We start from the raw sequence: 18,531 nt of genomic DNA on the forward strand, positions 1-18,531 counted from the left end.
TGCATAGAATGAGAAATAGGAAAGCAGGTTAAAAAGTTGGTTTAGAAAAGCAGATAGTGGGTTCCACTATAGGGACGTTGACTTTGAGATGCTTGGAGAAATCCGTGCAACGGGGCCAACAGGCTTGCAGCTGATGCTTTCAGAGGAAGAATCAGCCAGCTGAAGGGGAAAGTGATACCGTGGCAGTGGCTGTGATCTGTAAGAAACCTGTAGAAAGAGAATGAGAACTGGGCTGGCTAAGGTCAGATCACTAGGAGTGCAGGAGGGAGTGGGTTAGGAAAGGATGCTGCACAGGACAGTCCATGAGGGAGTGTGGGTTGAGAAGGGGGAACAAAGAATTTCCAGAAGCAAAGGTGGTCAGCAGTGTGCAGGTCTGCATATGTTGGCCTGCGTGAGAACGTAGAAAAATGGAGCTGTGGGCCTTAGCAAATGCCTACTTGTTATTTAAAAGGCCTAGCTCACTGTGATCTCTTCCATCAAGCCAGCCTCTTCTTACTCCTTGCATGAGAATTCATCCTACTCTGCTCTGGGCTCCCACCATGTCACACATTGTCACTCCTTTGCCGGAGCATTTGCCCATGTCCTGTGCTCATCGGTGTGTGCAGCCATCTTCTCTAAGACTGGGCTCTCCCAGGGCCACAGCGAGGCCCCCTCCAGCTCTGGGTCCACTGTGTAATTGGTATGATCTGTTGACAAATGAACGAACAAAGGAAACCCGGAGTAGCCTATCACTGATGGAACGAGACGTGTTTCAGAGGACTGGGGAATGGCAGGGCAGCCAGATTACCGGGGACCGAGAAGAGGGACAGTAAGGAGGAAAAGAGGCCTCTCAGTTACCCAGGGTCTATAGGCAGAGGGGATGTTCTTGGGTAAACTGTTGATTCTTTTTTTTTTAATTCATAGTTAAAAAAAAAAAACAAACAAACCCAAACACCATTGAACAGCTAGTTTACATAGTATTAGATTCAAAAGGCACAAAAGGATTTCACAAAAGTGAAAATTATCTTAACAGTCTATCATAACATTTTATCTATCTTGAAGAATATTCTAGGTAAGACATGAAATGCTTCTTTCTTTCTTTATTGTGTTTAATGTATGTGTAGACTTTGAAGGACGGGTTGTTCCTAATCTTTTGCTATTACAAATAGTGCTTTGATAATACCACTGTTAATACCAGCTTCTTTTGAAGTCCTTAGGAGAGAAGGGAGGTGAGGGCACCAGTGAGACCTTGTAGTGAACTCCCACTTGAGTTGATGCCATGGGAGTGAGAAGGCACCCGTGCGTCTGGCTTTAGGTGGTGCCGGGGCCCAGTGTAGTCCGGTAGAGGCCTCGTGAGTCCTGTGGCTTCAGAGGCCCCTCCCAGTCAGGGGCGCTGCTAGCACTGTCCCAGCTCACGCCCTCCACTGTCTTCCTTCCTCCCAGATCTGGCCTACGGCTCCGTGATCACCGTGAAGAACCTGCGGATGGCCATCGGCTATCTCCACTCCCACAGGCACCTCTACCCCGAGGGCATTGGTGCCCGGCAGCAGCAGGTCAGCGAGCCTTTTGTACTTTCTGTACTGCGGCAACACCAAGCTGTTGGCTGGGACGGAACCCGCCCTTCTCTTTCCGGCCCCCGTCCTGTACCTGCGCCGTTTTTCCTCTTGGAACAGTCTTCCTCCTGCACCCTCCTCCTCTTTCCTCTGGCTAACTCCAGCTTCTTTAGGCTGCAGTGCAAGTGTTCCGTCTGATTACCACGACCTGCCTCTACTTGATACTTGGTAGATGTGTCTCGCATGAGAGGCTCGCCGGGCAGGCTTTGTATGCCTGTGCGGTAACCCTTTTCATGTTGAAGTGTGACTGCTTCCTTCCTGCTGTCTCTTTGCTACTCGATTGCTAGCTCTTGGAAGGCTCGAGTGCCCAGCACGGTGCCTGGCTTGACATGGATGATGGTCAAGTGTTGTGGTTGTAAACACAGACCTGGAAACCAGACTACATTATCTGGGTTTGAATCCTGGTTCCGCCAGATTATGACTTTGAACAAGTTACTTGACCTTTCTCTGCTTCAGTATTTTCATCTTTAAGTTAGGGAAAATAAAGAGTGCCTTTCTCCATCATAGGGTGGTTGTGCAGATCAAAAGTAGGAAGTAATACATGTGACATGCACCCTGGGGGATTAGCCATGACTGTCACCTGAATGAGTGAGCCACACTGCCCGTGTCTGCGCTCGCGAGTGTCGGGTGTGGGTGTGGTGGACAGTGTCTGAGAGGGAGGAGCAGGATGTTGGAGAGGTTGGGGGAGGCCAGGCTGTGCAGAGGCCTTCCATGTTACAGTAGATTTGACTTTGTTCTGTGGACAGTGGTGAGGCATTGAGATTTTTTAAGGCATAGTAAGATGTGATTAAATTTTTAGGTTAGAAAGGTAACTCCAGCAGGAGGGTGATGGATTGAAAGGAGGGGCATAGTGGAGGCAAGAAATGAGTTGGGAGGCAATAATCATGACAGAGGATGGTGAATAGAGGCAAAGACCATGATAGAGGAGGAAATTGATCAGGAAACTTCATAGGTCAGTGTCAGGGCCCCATCACTGGTGGCTGTCAGGGATGAGCTATATCTAGGTCGGTAGGGAAGAATAGCTCTGGAGATGAGAAAGTTTCCTTTGAGTATTTTAGGTTTGGGGCTTATCTCAGGAAGGAGATCTGAGTGTGTAGCATATGGGGTCAGTGACGCAGTGGGGTGAGTGGCATTGCCCCGGAAGGATGAGCAGAGGGAGGAGAGCCAGGGAAGGAGCCCGGGGTGGGGGGCAGCAACACTTAGGAAGTGGTGAAGATGCTCCCAGGGTTGCCAGGGGAGGAGGCTGAGAAGGAGAGTATGAACAGGGAGGGGAGAGGAGAGTACAGGGCAGACAGTGTCCCCAGGAGGGCGGGTAGTCAGCAGTTCAGGCGCAGCAAAGGCCTCAGAGAAGGTGAGGGCTGAGAAAGAGGCCTTTAAACGACAGTAAAGGGGGCCTTGTCACTCACTGGGATTGCTTCTGAGGAGTGGTGAGGCCCCAAGTCTCAGCTGCCGTGACAGGGAATAGAGGAGAGGGGAGGCGTGCAGGCTGCCAGACAGGCTGCTGTGCTGAGAGGCTTGGAGTGATGTTTCTCTTCTGGCAAAATGACCAATATTTTTACTTGGCAAAAAAGTTTTGCTTCTCAAAACTCGTTATTATTATTTTCTTATTTACTAGTTTACCAGAAAGTTGACCCAGAGTGTTGGGTTTTATTATCAGTTTCCCATTCTTGCTTCTCCACTTGTCTCTAGCGCTTTAGAACCCACTGGAGAGCTCTTAAAACATTCCAATGCCTGGGCACCACACAGCAGCTCTGACTCCATCGATCAAGGAGGGGGCCTATGCATTGTGCCTTTCTGTTTTGCTTTGACATTCTCCAGAAGAGTCTAATGGATAGGCAGGGCAGAAAACCACAGCTAGCCCTTCCATGGGGAGCTGCAGCTGTCATGCAGAAGGTGAAGTTACAGACGTGGTGGCCAGGAGTGTGTACACTGTGCAAAGGGAGAGAAAAACCCTGTTATGCGAGTCCTGGTGTTACACACTAGCAGCCCGTGCATGGAGGTGTGAAGTCATGATGCTGGTGTAGAGAGAGCATGTGGGCCAAGGCATGGAAGAGTCTGGTTCTGTCATGGCTGAATCACACTGAGCCTTTCTCAGCCAGTTTCTTCATCTGCCAACTCGGGGGTTGGACTAAACCACTTCTAGTGGCTCTCACTGCCCTGGAGTTTAGCGTCTTGTCAACAATTCTAAGTGTCCATTTTTAAATATTTTTAAAGTATAACATTTATAAAATAAAATTGGGAAATAGAGAAAAGTAAAAAAAAAACAAAAAACAAAAAACAAACAAAAAAACCCCCCAGAAAACAAAACAAAAAACCCCCCCAAACTGAAAGCTACACGTAATTCCAGAAGATCAGTGTTTACCCACATAGTTTGGTGTACAACATTCTGTTGTTATAGGATACCAGTGTTTCTAGGAGACCTTGTGTTGTAAAAAAATCCATTGTAAAAATAAATGTTTCAATGGGAAAAAGAGGCATGGACTATACTCATAATAAAGAAGTAATTTTTCTTATAGGAATTTTAATAATAATTAGTTTTGTTTAAAAAAATAACACTGAATACATACCCATGAGGACCACAAAAATCTTAAGATCCTTAAGCAAATCTAAGCCAGTGGACTCTGTATACTTTTGTTTAGGAGTATGAACTTAATTTCTCTATGACTCACTGCCAAAATGTTTTAGTTTCTTGTATATTCTTCTCCTTCTCTTTCTTCTTTTCTTCTTCTTCTTCTCCTCCTCCTCCCCTTCTCCTTCTGCCTCTTCTTTTTTTAAAAAAATTTTTTTTGTAAGTAGGCTCCATGCCGGGCTTGGAGCTGGGCTCCAATGTGGGGCTTGAACTCATGACCCTGAGATCGAGACCTGAGCTGAGATCAAGAGTCTGACGCTTAACTGACTGAGCCACCCAGGTGTCCCAGTTTCTTGTATATTCTTAATACCATCATTCCTGATTTTTTTCTGAGAAAGTAAAAGCCACTGAAACAAGGCAACCATAATACATACATAATTTTTCCCTAAATGCTGATTCCAAATCTCTTTGCAAGTAAATCAGTCATGTTTTGTCCAATCGAAGTCATAAAAACTCACTTTGTATATGTTTCTATTGTTTCCGTGTATTTATGTTCTTGTTTATATAATTGGCATAATTGTATGAGTATAGTTTCTATCCTGGGAGCATTGGAGTTAGCTGCCTTGGTTTGAATCCTGTCTCTCCACTGATAGGCTGTGGTGACTTTGAGCAAGTTACTTAACCTTTGTTTCCTTGTAAGGTGGGAATGACCATAGCACCTACAGCGTAGAGATAAGACTTGCCCAGTGCTTAGAACAGTACCTGGTGATAAATGGCAGCCATTTTCAGCATCAGCATTTTATTAACCTTTTCCTAAGCCTGTAAAAAATGCTCAGAAACATTTTCTGTGGCTGTGTAATATTCTGTCCTGTGGACATATCATCATGTTAGCTGTTCCCCTATTATTGGACGTTTATTCTGTTTCCAAATTTTTGCTATTACATTCATCACAGCATGACATGCATGTTCACATGCATACACACACATACACATTTAATTTTTAAAAAATCAGTGTCTATGTAATGGCTACAGTCTAAAACCTTAGGCTTCTAGGACGAGATATTTATGGAGCTATTTAGTTTCATTGGCCACATTCTAAAAAATATAGCATGAATTTTTCATTTAGAAAATTTGAGGCATGGTCTTAATTACTTCTTAAAATGCACTAAATCAGGGCGCCTGGGTGGCTCAGTCAGTTAAGCGTCTCATTCTTGATTTTGGCTCATGTCATGATCTCAGGGTCCTGAGATGGAGCCCCACATTAGGCTCCATGACTGGGTGTGAAGCCTGCTTGGGATTCTCTTTCTCCCTCTCCCTGTGCCCCTCCCCCAGCTCATGCTCTCGATCTCTCTCTAAAATAAATAGATATTTTTAAAAATGCACTAAATCCTTTTTGTATGCTGGAGACTATGTTACACAAGGTATCATGGTTCCTCCTCCAGGAGGCTGAAGCTTTAAAGATAAGATGCAGAAAGATACAAAGAAACCAGTCAAAAAGGCTATTGTCTAAATGCAAATGGAAGGAGAGAATCTCACCAGTGCTACTTCTGAAAGCCACTGGGAAACACGGCCCCTCGGCCCCTCGGGTTGGTGGCTGGGGATTCTGAAAGAGGCTTAAGCAGTGTTGGTTTGCTATTGATTGTCCTGTGGCTATGCTGATATTGATGGTATTCTCCCCCCTACCGCCTCCCCCACCCAGGTCACCACCTATTTGCACAAAGACTACAACAACCTGTGGATTATCAAGAAACATAACACAAACGCAGGTAATGTGGTAGGGAACTGATGTTTCTTGCATTATTGGTTACTCTGAGCCATTTTTAACATTTTTCATGCCTTCAAATGGTACGGAGATGGGCATTCCTGAGCATTCTTTGGCAATACCTTTACTGATCTCAGTTATCCTTTCAACAACAATTTATTGAGCACCTACTATGTTCCAAGCACTGTTGTCAACATAGGAGGTAAGAAGTGAGCAAGACAGATAAGATCTTACTTTTTTTTTTTTTAAAGATTTTATTTATTTATTCGACAGAGAGAGAGACAGCCAGCGAGAGAGGGAACACAAGCAGGGGGAGTGGGAGAGGAAGAAGCAGGCTCATAGAGGAAGAGCCTGACGTGGGGCTCGATCCCAGAACTCCGGGATCACGCCCTGAGCCGAAGGCAGACGCTTAACCGCTGTGCCACCCAGGCGCCCCAAGATCTTACTCTTAATAGCTGTCATGTTGAAGCCAGAGAGCCCAGCCAAGGCCCACACTTAATTCAGCCTGGTTACCTGGACATGCTACCGGGGGCTGGTTGAGTAGCCCCAACTGAGGGCACACGGTGGCTACTGTCATTTCTAATGAGAGCACACTAAGCCTTGCAGACCCCAGCATATGGTACAGCTCAAGTTGTCTTGATATGCTAGAGTATTGCTGCCCACTGGTCATCTCTGGACTGGCCCAGTCAGTTGTAGATCTCAGAGCCTGTGCTGGGCTTGTCTAGCCTGGTGCTTGGGCCTTCACTCAGTACCTGCTGACCTGCCCCTGACTGGCCTGGGCAAAGCTGCTCTGAAGCACACTTAATGGGTTCTTGGGGCTTTATGGCATGGGCTATATCCAGATCTTTCTTTGGTCAGGGAGCTAGCTACCCGCAGGCTGTGCCTTCTACTATAGCTGAGAAGAGAACAGAGGGCATCTTCTGCTCACCTCTGAGCCCCTGCTGATTGTCCTGTGTCCCAGGCATTCTCTATGACTCCTCCGTAAACCCCACCTGGCTGTCCGCCTTTCTTGAGTCAGCTACTCCTGAGCTTTTTGTGTGGTAGTGGGTGGCTATTCATCTAAATTCACCTTCTTTTTTCCTTTCCCCACCTCATATTGCTGCGGTCTTGAGACTAGAAATGTGGCGCACACAACCACTGTCTCTGCCTCAGTAATATACGTTAGGACACCATTCGTCAGAGTCTGTTTCTGTCCCTTTATAATACCAGTATTGATTGTTTTGGTCCAATAGGACAAACGTAAGTGGCCTATCACAATGAGGGGTTATGAAGCAAGACCACTTTACTTCTAAAATTATGTGGCCATGAACCAAATTTGGAACATCTCTGATCTGTTATTCGATGTGGCTTCTAGTGTAAGGTGGTTGCATTTCACCCAAGGAACTAAGGCTGTGTGTGAAGGCAGAGAGCTACAAGCACTTTGGGAAGTGGGAGCCATACAGATTCAGGTCTTTGTGTTCTTTTGGTAGTTTACATGTTTCTAGGAATTTATCCATTTCTTCTAGGTTGTCCAGTTTTTGGCATATAGTTTTTCATAATATTCTTTTGTGATTGATTGTATTTCTGCACTGTCGGTTGTTACTTCTCCTCTCCCATTTGTGATTTTGTATATTTAGGTCTTTGTGTTCTTGATGCTAAAAACGCTTCTCCCCCCACATCCATGTAAAATGAAACTTCCCTCCCACTGACCTACTTGATTTGTCACCTTTGCTTATTAATCTTTTTCGGAGACCTTAAAGTCCACATAGGAGTGGGCATCTTTACACTTGAGTTCTCTTAAAAACTAGTGATTTGTTCCGGCACATTTCTCTTTCCTGGCCTTGAATGTTAGTGTCTTCTGTTTGGGACAGAAGTTTGCAAGGATCTTTTTGTGTTGCTGGTTATTGTCAGCTCCTTTGCCATTGTCATTGCCTTGCTAGACCTGATCGGACTTGGTTTCTAGATGTTGTGGTCCCTTTCTTTTGTCACTTCATCATTTTCTTTGCCTCACACTTAGCAATTTTGTTGCCAGAGACAGGATAATGACTGACAAAATTTGCAGCATGTAACATTGGACTCTGAGGAGAGCTAGGCATATGGTCCTTTACATGGAATTAATTTTTGGAAAACTGTGCTTTTAGTATTAAAAGGAAAATCTTATTATTTGACTTCTCAGCTTAAAAACCTTCCTATGGAGGCTTTGGTGCCTGTCAGATAAAGACCACATTTCCTATCCGGACATGCACCGTCTGGCCCTACTTGTTCACAACCTCATCTATTCCCACGGTCTTTCCTGTCCCCCCCCCCTCACCACACCCTACCCACTCATATGAAACCATTTGCTATCGGTCAGTGCATTTTGTTCTTTCATACATCTGTGCCCCACTTGTTGACCTGACAAAATTCTCCTCTCCTTGAAGAGTCTTTTCAAGCATATCTCTGAGATACCCTTCCTTGAGACAGCGAGGGGCCCTTTCTCTTTATTCTCCCAGCACTCTCTCTATACCTCTGGCACCGACCGTATTATACTATAACTCTTTACCTGTACGCCCTCAATTCCTACTAGCCTAATGAGTAAATGATTTCAGATATCAATGCTTGTTTCTTCTTGGCAGATCCCCTGGACCCTTCCTTCCCAGTAGAGTTTGTAAGACATGGAGACATCATTCGGCTAGAACACAAAGAGTAAGTGAATTTGCTGTCTGGGATGAGTGAGTGGTATGGGCACCAATGGTAAGGAGTTCTGCAAAGCTGGAAATAAACAGAAGTCAGATTTGGATGAGGTTCTAGTAAATGGAACAAGGCTGCTGTGCTAGATGGGAAAGCCATTTTATGAAGTCTGGTGAAATAAGCAGGCCAGTTTTGTCCACCTGTTTTGGCTTTGGGGAGCTTTGAACGTTGAAGGTACTGTTCAGTTTTCCTTTTTCCAGAGGAAAAAAAAATATTTGAGTTACCCAATGCTTCTTCTCAATTGGCTGCCTTTCGGAAGATGTAGAAGTCTGTTTCTGAGAATATGGCAAGCTGGTTTATTTAAGCAGTGTTCTCACTGAAAATGACAAAAAATGCTGGAATAACATGAAAACATCTTAAAGCATCAAAGAGCTGACAAGGCAGTAGGGAATTACCAGGCCAAAACCTAAGTGAAAGGGGGCAGGGGGAAATCCAGAGAAATGAGTGGGGGATGCTGCAGCCACTTCTGCCTTGATCCCACAACCTTGAGTTTCAATCTTTGGTTTTGACTGCCCCTTGAGAGAAAGAGTTGTAAATTCGAAGCTCTAGGCTCACCCAAAATGGTAAATTTATTAAGTGATTCTTCCCCCAAACTTGAGACCCCAAAGGGCTTGAGCAGGAGGAGCAGGGTTAAGGAGGGGCTATCTCTGGTTCCTGAAAAGTTGTAACTACCAATTGATCCTCACGTGGAGTTGTGGTCCAAATTAATTTCATCTGGATGGTCTCAAAATCTTTAGGCCATGGATTTAAGTGCTATAATCCTAGACTGGTAATATTTTCTAGGTGCCTGGCTAAAAGCAGATGTAAATCCTCTTTTGGGAAAGAGATTGCCATCCATTCCCATAAATAGTTTTTCAGTGACAGTGAATAGTACATAGTAAAAAATAAGCACACAAGGAAATAGGGCACCATGTGCAAGAGCGAACAGTTACAATAGATAGCAGAAGCAGCCCTGCAAAAATTTTGTATACTAGAAACATCAGATATGGTGTTTTTAAAAATCAGGGATTATGTATATAGAAAAACTATAAGCAGTGTTTTTTTCCTAGTGGGATTATGGTTACTTTTTAATTTTTATTATTTATTACTTAATAAATTTCATTTTGTTTTATTAACAAATTAAAAGTTCTTTATTATTTATTGTTAAATTTTATTTTTGGAAATTTCCAGAATTTTTTAATGAACACTTATTTCTTTTTTTTTTTTTTTTTTAAGATTTTATTTATTTATTCGACAGAGAGAGACAGCCAGCGAGAGAGGGAACACAAGCAGGGGGAGTGGGAGAGGAAGAAGCAGGCTCATAGCGGAAGAGCCTGATGTGGGACTCGATCCCGTAACGCCGGGATCACGCCCTGAGCCGAAGGCAGACGATTAACCGCTGTGCCACCCAGGCGCCCCTGAACACTTATTTCTTATCGTGGATAAAAGTAAGAATTATTGGGGCGCCTGGGTGGCGCAGTCGTTAAGCGTCTGCCTTCTGCTCAGGGTGTGATCCCGGCATTCTGGGATCGAGCCCCACATCAGGCTTCTCCGCTAGGAGCCTGCTTCTTCCTCTTCCACTCCCCCTGCTTGTGTTCCCTCTCTTGCTGGCTGTCTCTCTCTGTCAAATAAATAAATAAAATCTTAAAAAAAAAAAGTAAGAATTATTATAAAAGTCACAAAGTAAATAAAAGCCAAATTAATCCCCCTTCCCCCACAGATCCCCACTTTGTAAAACTGTGATGAGGACAGAAAGAGTAAACTGGAGGGAGGAGGCCTACCTGGCTCAGGCATACCTAGATTACAAATTCTAATTTCTTCTCCCCAAAGCTGCCTCATGAGTCAGGCAAGCTAAGTGCTTCAAAGCCACCAAATGTGGTCATCCCCCCCAGTGCTGAAGTTCACCCCTTTCTTGGGATGGAGTCCAGGACTCCTACCATCTGTCCCTGTTCGTTTGGGCAATTCTCTGATTCTCTGGATGTTTCTTGTGAGTAAATATGCAAGACGTTCCTGATATGTTGGATTTTATAGCTCAGATTCTAATTTTTCTTGCACTAACTAATGACTCTGAATATCCTCAGTAAAAGAGGAGAAGTTGCTCGTCTCCAGGGTAATGGCGTTACTCTCTCTTAACTTCTAGGACTTCTCGGAACCTGCACAGTCACTATCATGAGGCCCCCCTGACCCGGAAGCACTATCAGGTCACTGGCTATGGCATAGTAAGTGAGCAACTGGAATGTGAGCAGACTGTAAAAAATTGTGGGGCCTGGCTCAGGGCCACGTAACAGAACATATCCTCCCCGGAACTCTGGAATGTTCCTAAGGATGACAGGCTACACAGGGACTTTATGAACATTGGGAACTTTTTGTCTAGGCTTGCTGTGGGAAAAGCAGCCTGTGAGTCTGTTTGTCTCCATTGCTCCCCTCCCATAATAACCATGCCATTTTTATGTTCTGACACTTAATAAATGTCACATATGAATACTATTTGGGTCCCTGTTTAAATCACATTGGACATAGAAGACGTGGACCCACAATATGATCCTAGGTGAATATATAAGTTTATTCTTTGCCAGATCCCGAATCCACATTGGCTATATTTTTAAGGATTACTTCCCTGTTCTGCAGGGGGATGTTAACCACATTGCTTTTGGATTTTTTACTACCTTGGGGTGATGCAGTTAATAGAATAAGAAGCTCTAGGAGTACTTATGGCTTGGGGAGTGACTTGGAAACAAAACAAACTAGAGAGGGCAGCTAGACTTAGGACTATCTTATGCTCCCTTGCAGGGGCTTTGGTGCATCAGTAAAGACCCTGGGTTCCTTAAGGTGCACTTCCCAACCCTCCTTCTGTTTGCTTATCCCCCAGTACAAGAGCCATAGCTCATCTCTTTCTTGTGGGCATGTCCCGAGGAGAATTAAGACACAAGTGTCTTAATTTCCAAAATAGAATCTCCAGGCCAAACCTTTCTGGCTTAAATGAGTGAGTGTCCAGATGGCCAAGTAATGGGTACAAATGGCCCAAACCTATTTCTGGATGTGGTGATGTCTTGAGTTTGGTTTAAGAGCAGAATTTAAACTCTAGGCCTGTGAAATGAAGAGTTGGACTGCAGGCTGCAGGAGTTACACTGCTTTTCTTAGTTGTGGTAGGGAGTGCTGGGGGAATGTCCATCATGTGGGATGTTTCTCTGGCCCTCTCGTTCCCCTTCCCACCTCATCCACTGAGGCCTGTTTTGTCTTTGACCTTTGTAACATGGTGGCATCGGAAAGGTGGCAGTCTCCCTTTCCTGACACATCTTCTCTAAAGTCATCTTACTTTCTTTGTATTTTTTCCTTGATTTACATGGCAGAATGGGACAGGGGACTCAAATGATTTCTGGCGGATTGAGGTTGTAAACAGAAGATTTGGAAACCGGATCAGAGTGCTAAGAAGTCGCATTCGCCTCATCCATCTGGTCACAGGTTGTGTCCTGGGCTCCTCGGGAAAGGTCTTGCCTAAGTGGTGAGTCTCTGGGGTTTTGATTTCCCAACGGAGGCTCATGCTTCTCCTTTCACACTACAAGGAGTATACCAGAAGCTTCTGTTTCCCAATTGTCAATGTTCACTTCATGTCTTCTTATTTTTAGTGGTGGATGGAGGGAGAAAAGGCATCACGTGTGTTACAGAGCACAGAACTCCAGAGTTCCTTTGGTATTTTATGTGTTCTGAGAGTTGAACAGAATAGTTGTTCATCTGGCTTGGACCTTCCAAATACTCTGGGCCTTTCTAAAGTGGGAATACTCTATGCTGGACTCTTCCTAGGATAGTCATGGAATATAAAAGAGTGAGGTTGAGAAAAGCATGGCCACTGGGTTGAAAAGAGCAGGGTTCTATAAATTTAAGAGATTGTGCGACTCTCTGGTGAGTTTCATGTCTTCTGAGAGACCTCTGTGACTGCTTTTCACAGGGGCTGGGAACAGTTGGAAGTTACTTGCACCCCATACCTAAAGGAAACCCTCAACTCTATCTGGAATGTGGAGGACCATATCAATCCCAAATGTGAGTGAGATTACTTCCTGGAAACATTTATAAGTAACTCTTGTCTTAGAAAAATCAACCTTCATAGATTCTGCTGCTACTTTATCTCGCTGTCATTTCCTGCCTTTTTTGAACCTAGTCTCTTCATACGAGTTGTCTCAACAGGTAGCTCCTTTTCCTTCCCATCCATGTCAACTCCCCATCCTCCTTAAACTCCCCCTAGAGTGATCAGTGACCTCACTGTGGACCAGTGTTTCCTCGTCCCATTTTCCTTGCCTCTTGCTAGATCTGACGCTTCTCCTTGCCACCTGCAATGCAGGTCCACCTGTCTTGTCTCCTTCTGGGCTTTTCTGTCCCCTGCGCGGGGATACCTCCCACCCTCAAGCTTAGAGCAGGCTGGTACTTTCCCTTTATGCCCCTGTGTAGAGCTCCTCCCCTCCCCATAGCCAGCTAACACTTTTACAGAAAGCGGTGGCCATAGTCCTTGATCTGAGCCCCAGTATCTGTACTCCCAGGCTCCAATTTGACGATTCTACATCAGTGTCATCTTCAACTTGGTAGTCTTTGGATCTGTCATTTGTCCTCCTCAACCACCCCTTTTAAGCATCTGCTTGATTTCCCCTCTCTGTGCTTCCCATTTCATTCTTCTTGCTACCTAATTTAGCCAACCAGCTAATTAATTAACTATTAAACAACTCTTTAGTGAGTACAGTGGGAAGCCTGGGGGCCCCAGGGATACACTGGTGAATGAGGTGTACTTGGTCCCTGTCCTCACAGACCAGCCTAGCAGGGAGAGCAACATTTGAGCCTGTACTATAATGAAGGGTGATGGTGCCAAGAGTGGTGGCAATGCTGGGGACAGGCCTCATTGTCTCTTGCTTTTGTATTTCTCCAAATGCCTCATGAGGGCTTCGCACAAGCTGAAGGAACGATCAAGAATTGGGCCAAGCTTTCTTCTGTCTCCTTAACACTCTAATCTACTCGTTAGCCAACACATCAGAAAAGCTACACTCGGACTCCAGGTGTGGTGTTGGTACCATGGACAGCTGTGACAATGTGTGTGTGACCAAGGTTTTCTTCTCTGTCCCCTCTTTGTCTAGTGCCAAACATCAGCCTGGATGTGCTGCAGCCCAGTTTTCCTGAGATCTTGCTGGAGTCCCACATGGTGATGATCCGGGTACTGTGACCCTTTCTCATTGGAAGGCTTCTCTATGAGCTCTTGGCCATCCACAAATTTGCATCACAAATCAGTAACCATGGTATAGATCGACTGTCCCCTGGTGGAGGACTTTGAAAGGGTCTCGCTTCTGGTTTACTTGGTCTTCAAAGGCATTTCCCTTATTGCAGAATGATGACGGTGATGATGATGACGATGGTGACGACAACAGACATCAGTGCACACTTACATAGCTCTTATGTGCCAGGCGCCACTCTAAGCGCGGTGCCGCACTAACTTATTCAGTAGTTATCACAGTCCTATGGGGACTCTTGTCCCCACTTTACAGATGAGGGAGTCGAGGCACAGAGAGATTAAAGAACTTGCCCAGGGTCACGGAACTAAACAGAAGAGATGGATCCGGGCTTCAGAGCCGGGCTGGCAGGCTTTCAGAGTCCGTGCTGGTCACGCCCACATTCTGCTGCTTCGAAGTGATTCTCAAATCTCTTCAAATGGCAGAGCCCCTGAAAACCAGAGTGCTCTTGGTTGAAGATCTTGAGACATCGATAGCTCATTCTATCATATGAAATTGGAATAAATTAGGATGACTAGCTGGTCTGAGCATGTGGTTTATCTGCAGCATAAAATTCCCAGCATGAGCCCACTCATGTCCCCAGACTGTTCAGGGGGCGTGGCTGAGTCTTTTGTAGGTTTTGTAAGACTCATGGTTGGTCCTTGCCATCATTAGTATCTGACAGCAGTCCTAGCCTCAAAGCTGTAAGAACAATTGAGAGAGGAGATCTTTAAGTTGAGAAAGTTCTACCCACTAGCTTAGCTTCTCCCCTGTGCAGTAGAGAAAGCCTGCTGCAGTGTTGATGTGTAGGGGAAAGCCAGTGTCCTGCAGGAATGGTGTTTAGGAATCACTGTATCTTCAGCCAGGTATGTGATGGCCACTCCACACACAGGGGTGCAGAGAGGTATAGTGCTGGTTATTTGTCCCCTGCTGAGCATTGTCAAGAGGACTTTCCTGGAAGTGATTATGTAAGCTGTACTGAGTAAGTATAGTTGATTTATTTCACCAGATTAGATAAAAAAAATTCAAATTTTGTCATTTCTGCACATTCGAGGTGATGACTTGACATTAAGTGATCTCTGGGTCACTTCTTCTCTGACTCCCTGCTTGTAGCTGTCACTGTGGCCTGATGACATAGCTCTTTTGAATATGTGCCTGTCAGTCAAAATATCATTCCATGTCTGGGTAAGAATTTTAAGACTAAGTCTAAATAGTCTCATTTCTTCTTTCATTATCTAAAAGGTAGAGCCAGAGAGTAAAAGGGCATCAGGGAACTTTCGTATTCAACCAACGTAGAGTCAGGGTGGGGAGAGCGATCAAAATAGTCCAGATGACGGAAACTGCACGGGAGAGGGCTTTTCTGCCTGCTGAGTCGAGGGTCTGAGCTCTGTGCAGAGAAGGCTGCCTTGCCTGCTGAGGTCAGCTAGAATGAGCCCGCTCTAGAGTTTAAGCATAGAGAACGATGTGTAAATGCATAGGCCTGTCATGGTTACAGACTTTTCCTCCCTTCCATGTCTTGGATTAGTAAAGGAGCTGGATTTCTGAGATTAATGCAGTGAACAGGATGCCCCTGGTTGGTTATAGCTCTGGCTGGAGTCCCCGAGTCTGGGACCGAACTGTAGTAGTTTGAAGGAATCGATTTCCTTTAGCAGCTCCTCTGGGGCCCAGGATGAGTCATTCTTCGTTCTGAGCCCTTCAGTGGAGAAACCCTGACCTAACTCATAGCACCTCACTTCTGTTCTCGGGAAGTGTCTTCTCAATTTGTTCTGATAATGAGGCTGCCACCACTCCTGGTGCTTAGCATCCAGGGTCCTGATCTTTTCCTTCTTGTTTTTGAAAAGCCCTGATTTTGGTGTGTACAGACTGTACACCCAAGTGTTGGACAGTCTCGGCTGCTGGATTAAAGGGGCTGAGTCTGGGTCCTTCAGGCTAAAGTGTGCACTCTGAACGGCTGTACTGTCACTCCCAGTGGGTAAAATGTATTCTTGGGAGGCAGAAACCCCTTAACTTTTTAATGTGTGAAGCGTAGGTAGTCATCCAATATATAAACACGTTTACTGTAGAGCCGTGGTATTCAATATCATGGGAGGCATTTAGAAACAAAAAGTCTAAAAATCCCCAGGAAGGGCAAGAATGAAAAAAAAAAAAGTTGAGAAACACTAGACTAAAGTAACTTTTTCCAAGTTCAGGAACTCATCAGAGTGTCTGGTTTTGTGTTTGAAATTGGCCTCCAGAGGGAACAAGTACGCCAGCCTGATTTTGTATCTGTCTCCCACTAGCCCTCTTGACACCTTCTACTTGGTCTAGAAGACAGATTATCTGTTTTGTGCTCACAGGAAACGGGTCCTTCTTTTTTCTCTCAAGCGTAGTGGGTCTGAATGTACGGTCTCTGGTGGCAGTGCAAGCTTGTGTGTTGGCAGAGTAAGGCAGTCGTAGGCAGGTGAACAGTGACTGAGAACGAGCACCAAATTCTTCCCTGCAAGGGAGGGAGACGGGGGAGGTTTCTCTTGACAGGTGGGTATCTGTCAGAGATGCCCATTCCTCACATTTCCGTCAGCTCTCTAGATCTCTGCCTTGACTAGCTTCTTTTCTGCCACTTTCCTGCAGGGGAACAATGGCCTCAAACCCAAGGACAATGAGTTCACATCCAAACCCTGGCACTGGCCTATCAACTATCAGGTAGGTCTCGAGGCTAGAGCTGCTCCCAGGAAATGGAGCCAGAAAAGAGACCATTGAGGCTTGGTGAGGGTGGGGTGGGCCAACTGGGCAAGGCCTGACGTGGCATGAGGTGGCCAGAGACAGGGCTCTGTTTTCTGTCCTGGTTCTGACCTGGCCTTCCCAGAGAGCTCACATAGAATCGGCACTTTCTGAGCCTCCTGCCCAGGCTCCCTGTCTGGAAGGGAACTGGTCTTCCTCTCCGCCGCAGCACATGTGGCTGGGATGCACTGGGCCGTGGATCAGCAGTGTGTCCTCTGTCCCGCAGGGCCTGCGCTTCTCAGGGATCAATGATACAGACTTCCGCGTGTATCTGCTCGGCAACCCGGTGAGTGCCCTGCAAGCTCCCTACGTGGGCCCTCAGCCTGGGAACTTGGGGGGCTGTGGCTCTCCTCTCACCCGCCTATTCTCCTTCCCATGCAGGTGGTTTGGTGGCTGAATCTGTTGAGCATTGCCCTCTACCTCCTCTTGGGGAGCATCATTGCTGTCGCTGTGCAGAGAGGGGCACGCCTGCCTGCGGAGGTTGAAGGTCGGTGCCTTGGGCTGGCTCTCCCCCGACCTAGCAGCTGGCCGGCGCCTGTACTGCTGATGGGCCCTTCTGCCTTCACCCCCCTTTCCCCTCTCCTTCGCTTTTTAAAGCTCAGTCACCAAATGCCCAGTACCGTGTTAAACACTCCATCCTCCCAGCAGCCCTGGAGAGTAGAACATTCTTACCCCCATTTTATGGCTTAGGAAGCAAAGGCACAAAAAGAAGAGACTTACCCAGGACCTATACTAGTAAGTGTAGAGCTGAGGTTCAGACCCAAGTAGTCCGAATTTAGAGCCCTCACTTTGTACCTCAGTGCTCTGTATAGAGCTGCCCACCTTTTCTCCTCTGTCGCTCTGTGTCCCGTGGCCCTGTCCTCTGGTGGCGTGGGGACCACAGCCCCTGAGATGTTCCCCTGTGCAGCTTCTGTGTGAACTGCCACAGCCCTAGACCCCCCCCTCCCCTCCATCCTCATCTCTGACTTCATCTCTGCCCTGTCTGCCACTGCAGAGATCTGTGCGGCAGCAACGATGGGGGAGATGGTGGTGGGGTGGGGGCAGCTGTCTGTGGGGCGTGCCGCGTCTTGGTTTCTTTAGAGGCTGGGCTGCCTTCTGCTGCTGTTCGGTGCACCTGCATGGGTACCAAGGCCTCTCCAGGCAGATGCTGAGCCACACTCTCGGGGGCCAGCTGCTCGTCTCGTCCAGCGACTGTAGGCTTGCTCAGCGGCTTGCTGAGTGTGCTTCAGATGAGGGAGGCAGGCCCAGTAAGGGCACGGGGCATCGTCTAGCCACCCAGCAAGGGAGGGGCAGAGCTGGACGAGAGCCTGGGGTCTCTGCCCCCTCCCTGGCTGCTGACCAAGCTGTGCTGCTTGGGGCCCAGGGCTGTCCCAGGTCCTGTTGCAAGGAGGCGGTCAGCTCCTGCTCGGCTGGATGCTGCATTACTTCCCATTCTTCCTGATGGGCCGGATCCTCTACTTCCACCACTACTTCCCGGCCATGCTCTTCTCCAGCATGTTGACAGGTCAGCACTGCCTACCTGGACTCGGGTGAGAAGGGTGGGGGAGCAGCACTGAGGGGGTTCTGTCTGCTTCCTGACCTGGGTGGCTTCTTAGTGCTGCATCCCGGGAAGTCATCCTCTGACAGACCGGTGCTAGCTCTGTCTCTCTTCTTTCTTCTAGGGATTCTGTGGGATACTCTCCTGCGGCTCTGTGCCTGGAGTCTGGCCTCCTCTTCCCTGGCCAGGGGCGTATATGTGGTGGGACTCTTGAGCCTGCTCCTGGGAACTGCCTATAGGTGAGTATCCCCTACCCCTTGCATTGCGGCCCCCCTGCTCCCCACCCACAGCTCTGATGCCTCTGCCTTTGATGCGTCTTAGAATCCCCTGGGGTGCTTTTAAAGCATGCTGGTGCCTGGGCCCCATCCCCAGAGGCTCTG

At 46.8% G+C, this 18,531-nt stretch overlaps 1 protein-coding gene across 4 annotated transcripts in view; it reads left to right on the top strand.

Annotated features, from left to right (window-relative positions):
• POMT2 (protein O-mannosyltransferase 2) overlaps positions 1–18,531 on the top strand; it is a 43,263-nt gene that overhangs the window by 21,487 nt on the left and 3,245 nt on the right. For 3 of the 4 annotated variants that reach the window (XM_057318316.1, XM_026519432.4, XM_044391303.3), the window contains 12 exons: positions 1,423–1,532; positions 5,861–5,927; positions 8,518–8,587; positions 10,752–10,830; positions 11,962–12,113; positions 12,558–12,649; positions 13,729–13,805; positions 16,465–16,536; positions 16,841–16,900; positions 16,996–17,101; positions 17,978–18,118; positions 18,276–18,390. In XM_057318316.1, the coding sequence (XP_057174299.1) occupies positions 1,423–1,532; positions 5,861–5,927; positions 8,518–8,587; positions 10,752–10,830; positions 11,962–12,113; positions 12,558–12,649; positions 13,729–13,805; positions 16,465–16,536; positions 16,841–16,900; positions 16,996–17,101; positions 17,978–18,118; positions 18,276–18,390 (1,141 nt within the window). The remainder of the gene's footprint in view (positions 1–1,422; positions 1,533–5,860; positions 5,928–8,517; positions 8,588–10,751; positions 10,831–11,961; positions 12,114–12,557; positions 12,650–13,728; positions 13,806–16,464; positions 16,537–16,840; positions 16,901–16,995; positions 17,102–17,977; positions 18,119–18,275; positions 18,391–18,531) is intronic. The other variant, XM_044391302.3, reaches the window with a different exon arrangement.

Source organism: Ursus arctos, unplaced genomic scaffold, assembly GCF_023065955.2.
Source record: "Ursus arctos isolate Adak ecotype North America unplaced genomic scaffold, UrsArc2.0 scaffold_25, whole genome shotgun sequence".
Taxonomy (NCBI): domain Eukaryota; kingdom Metazoa; phylum Chordata; class Mammalia; order Carnivora; family Ursidae; genus Ursus; species Ursus arctos.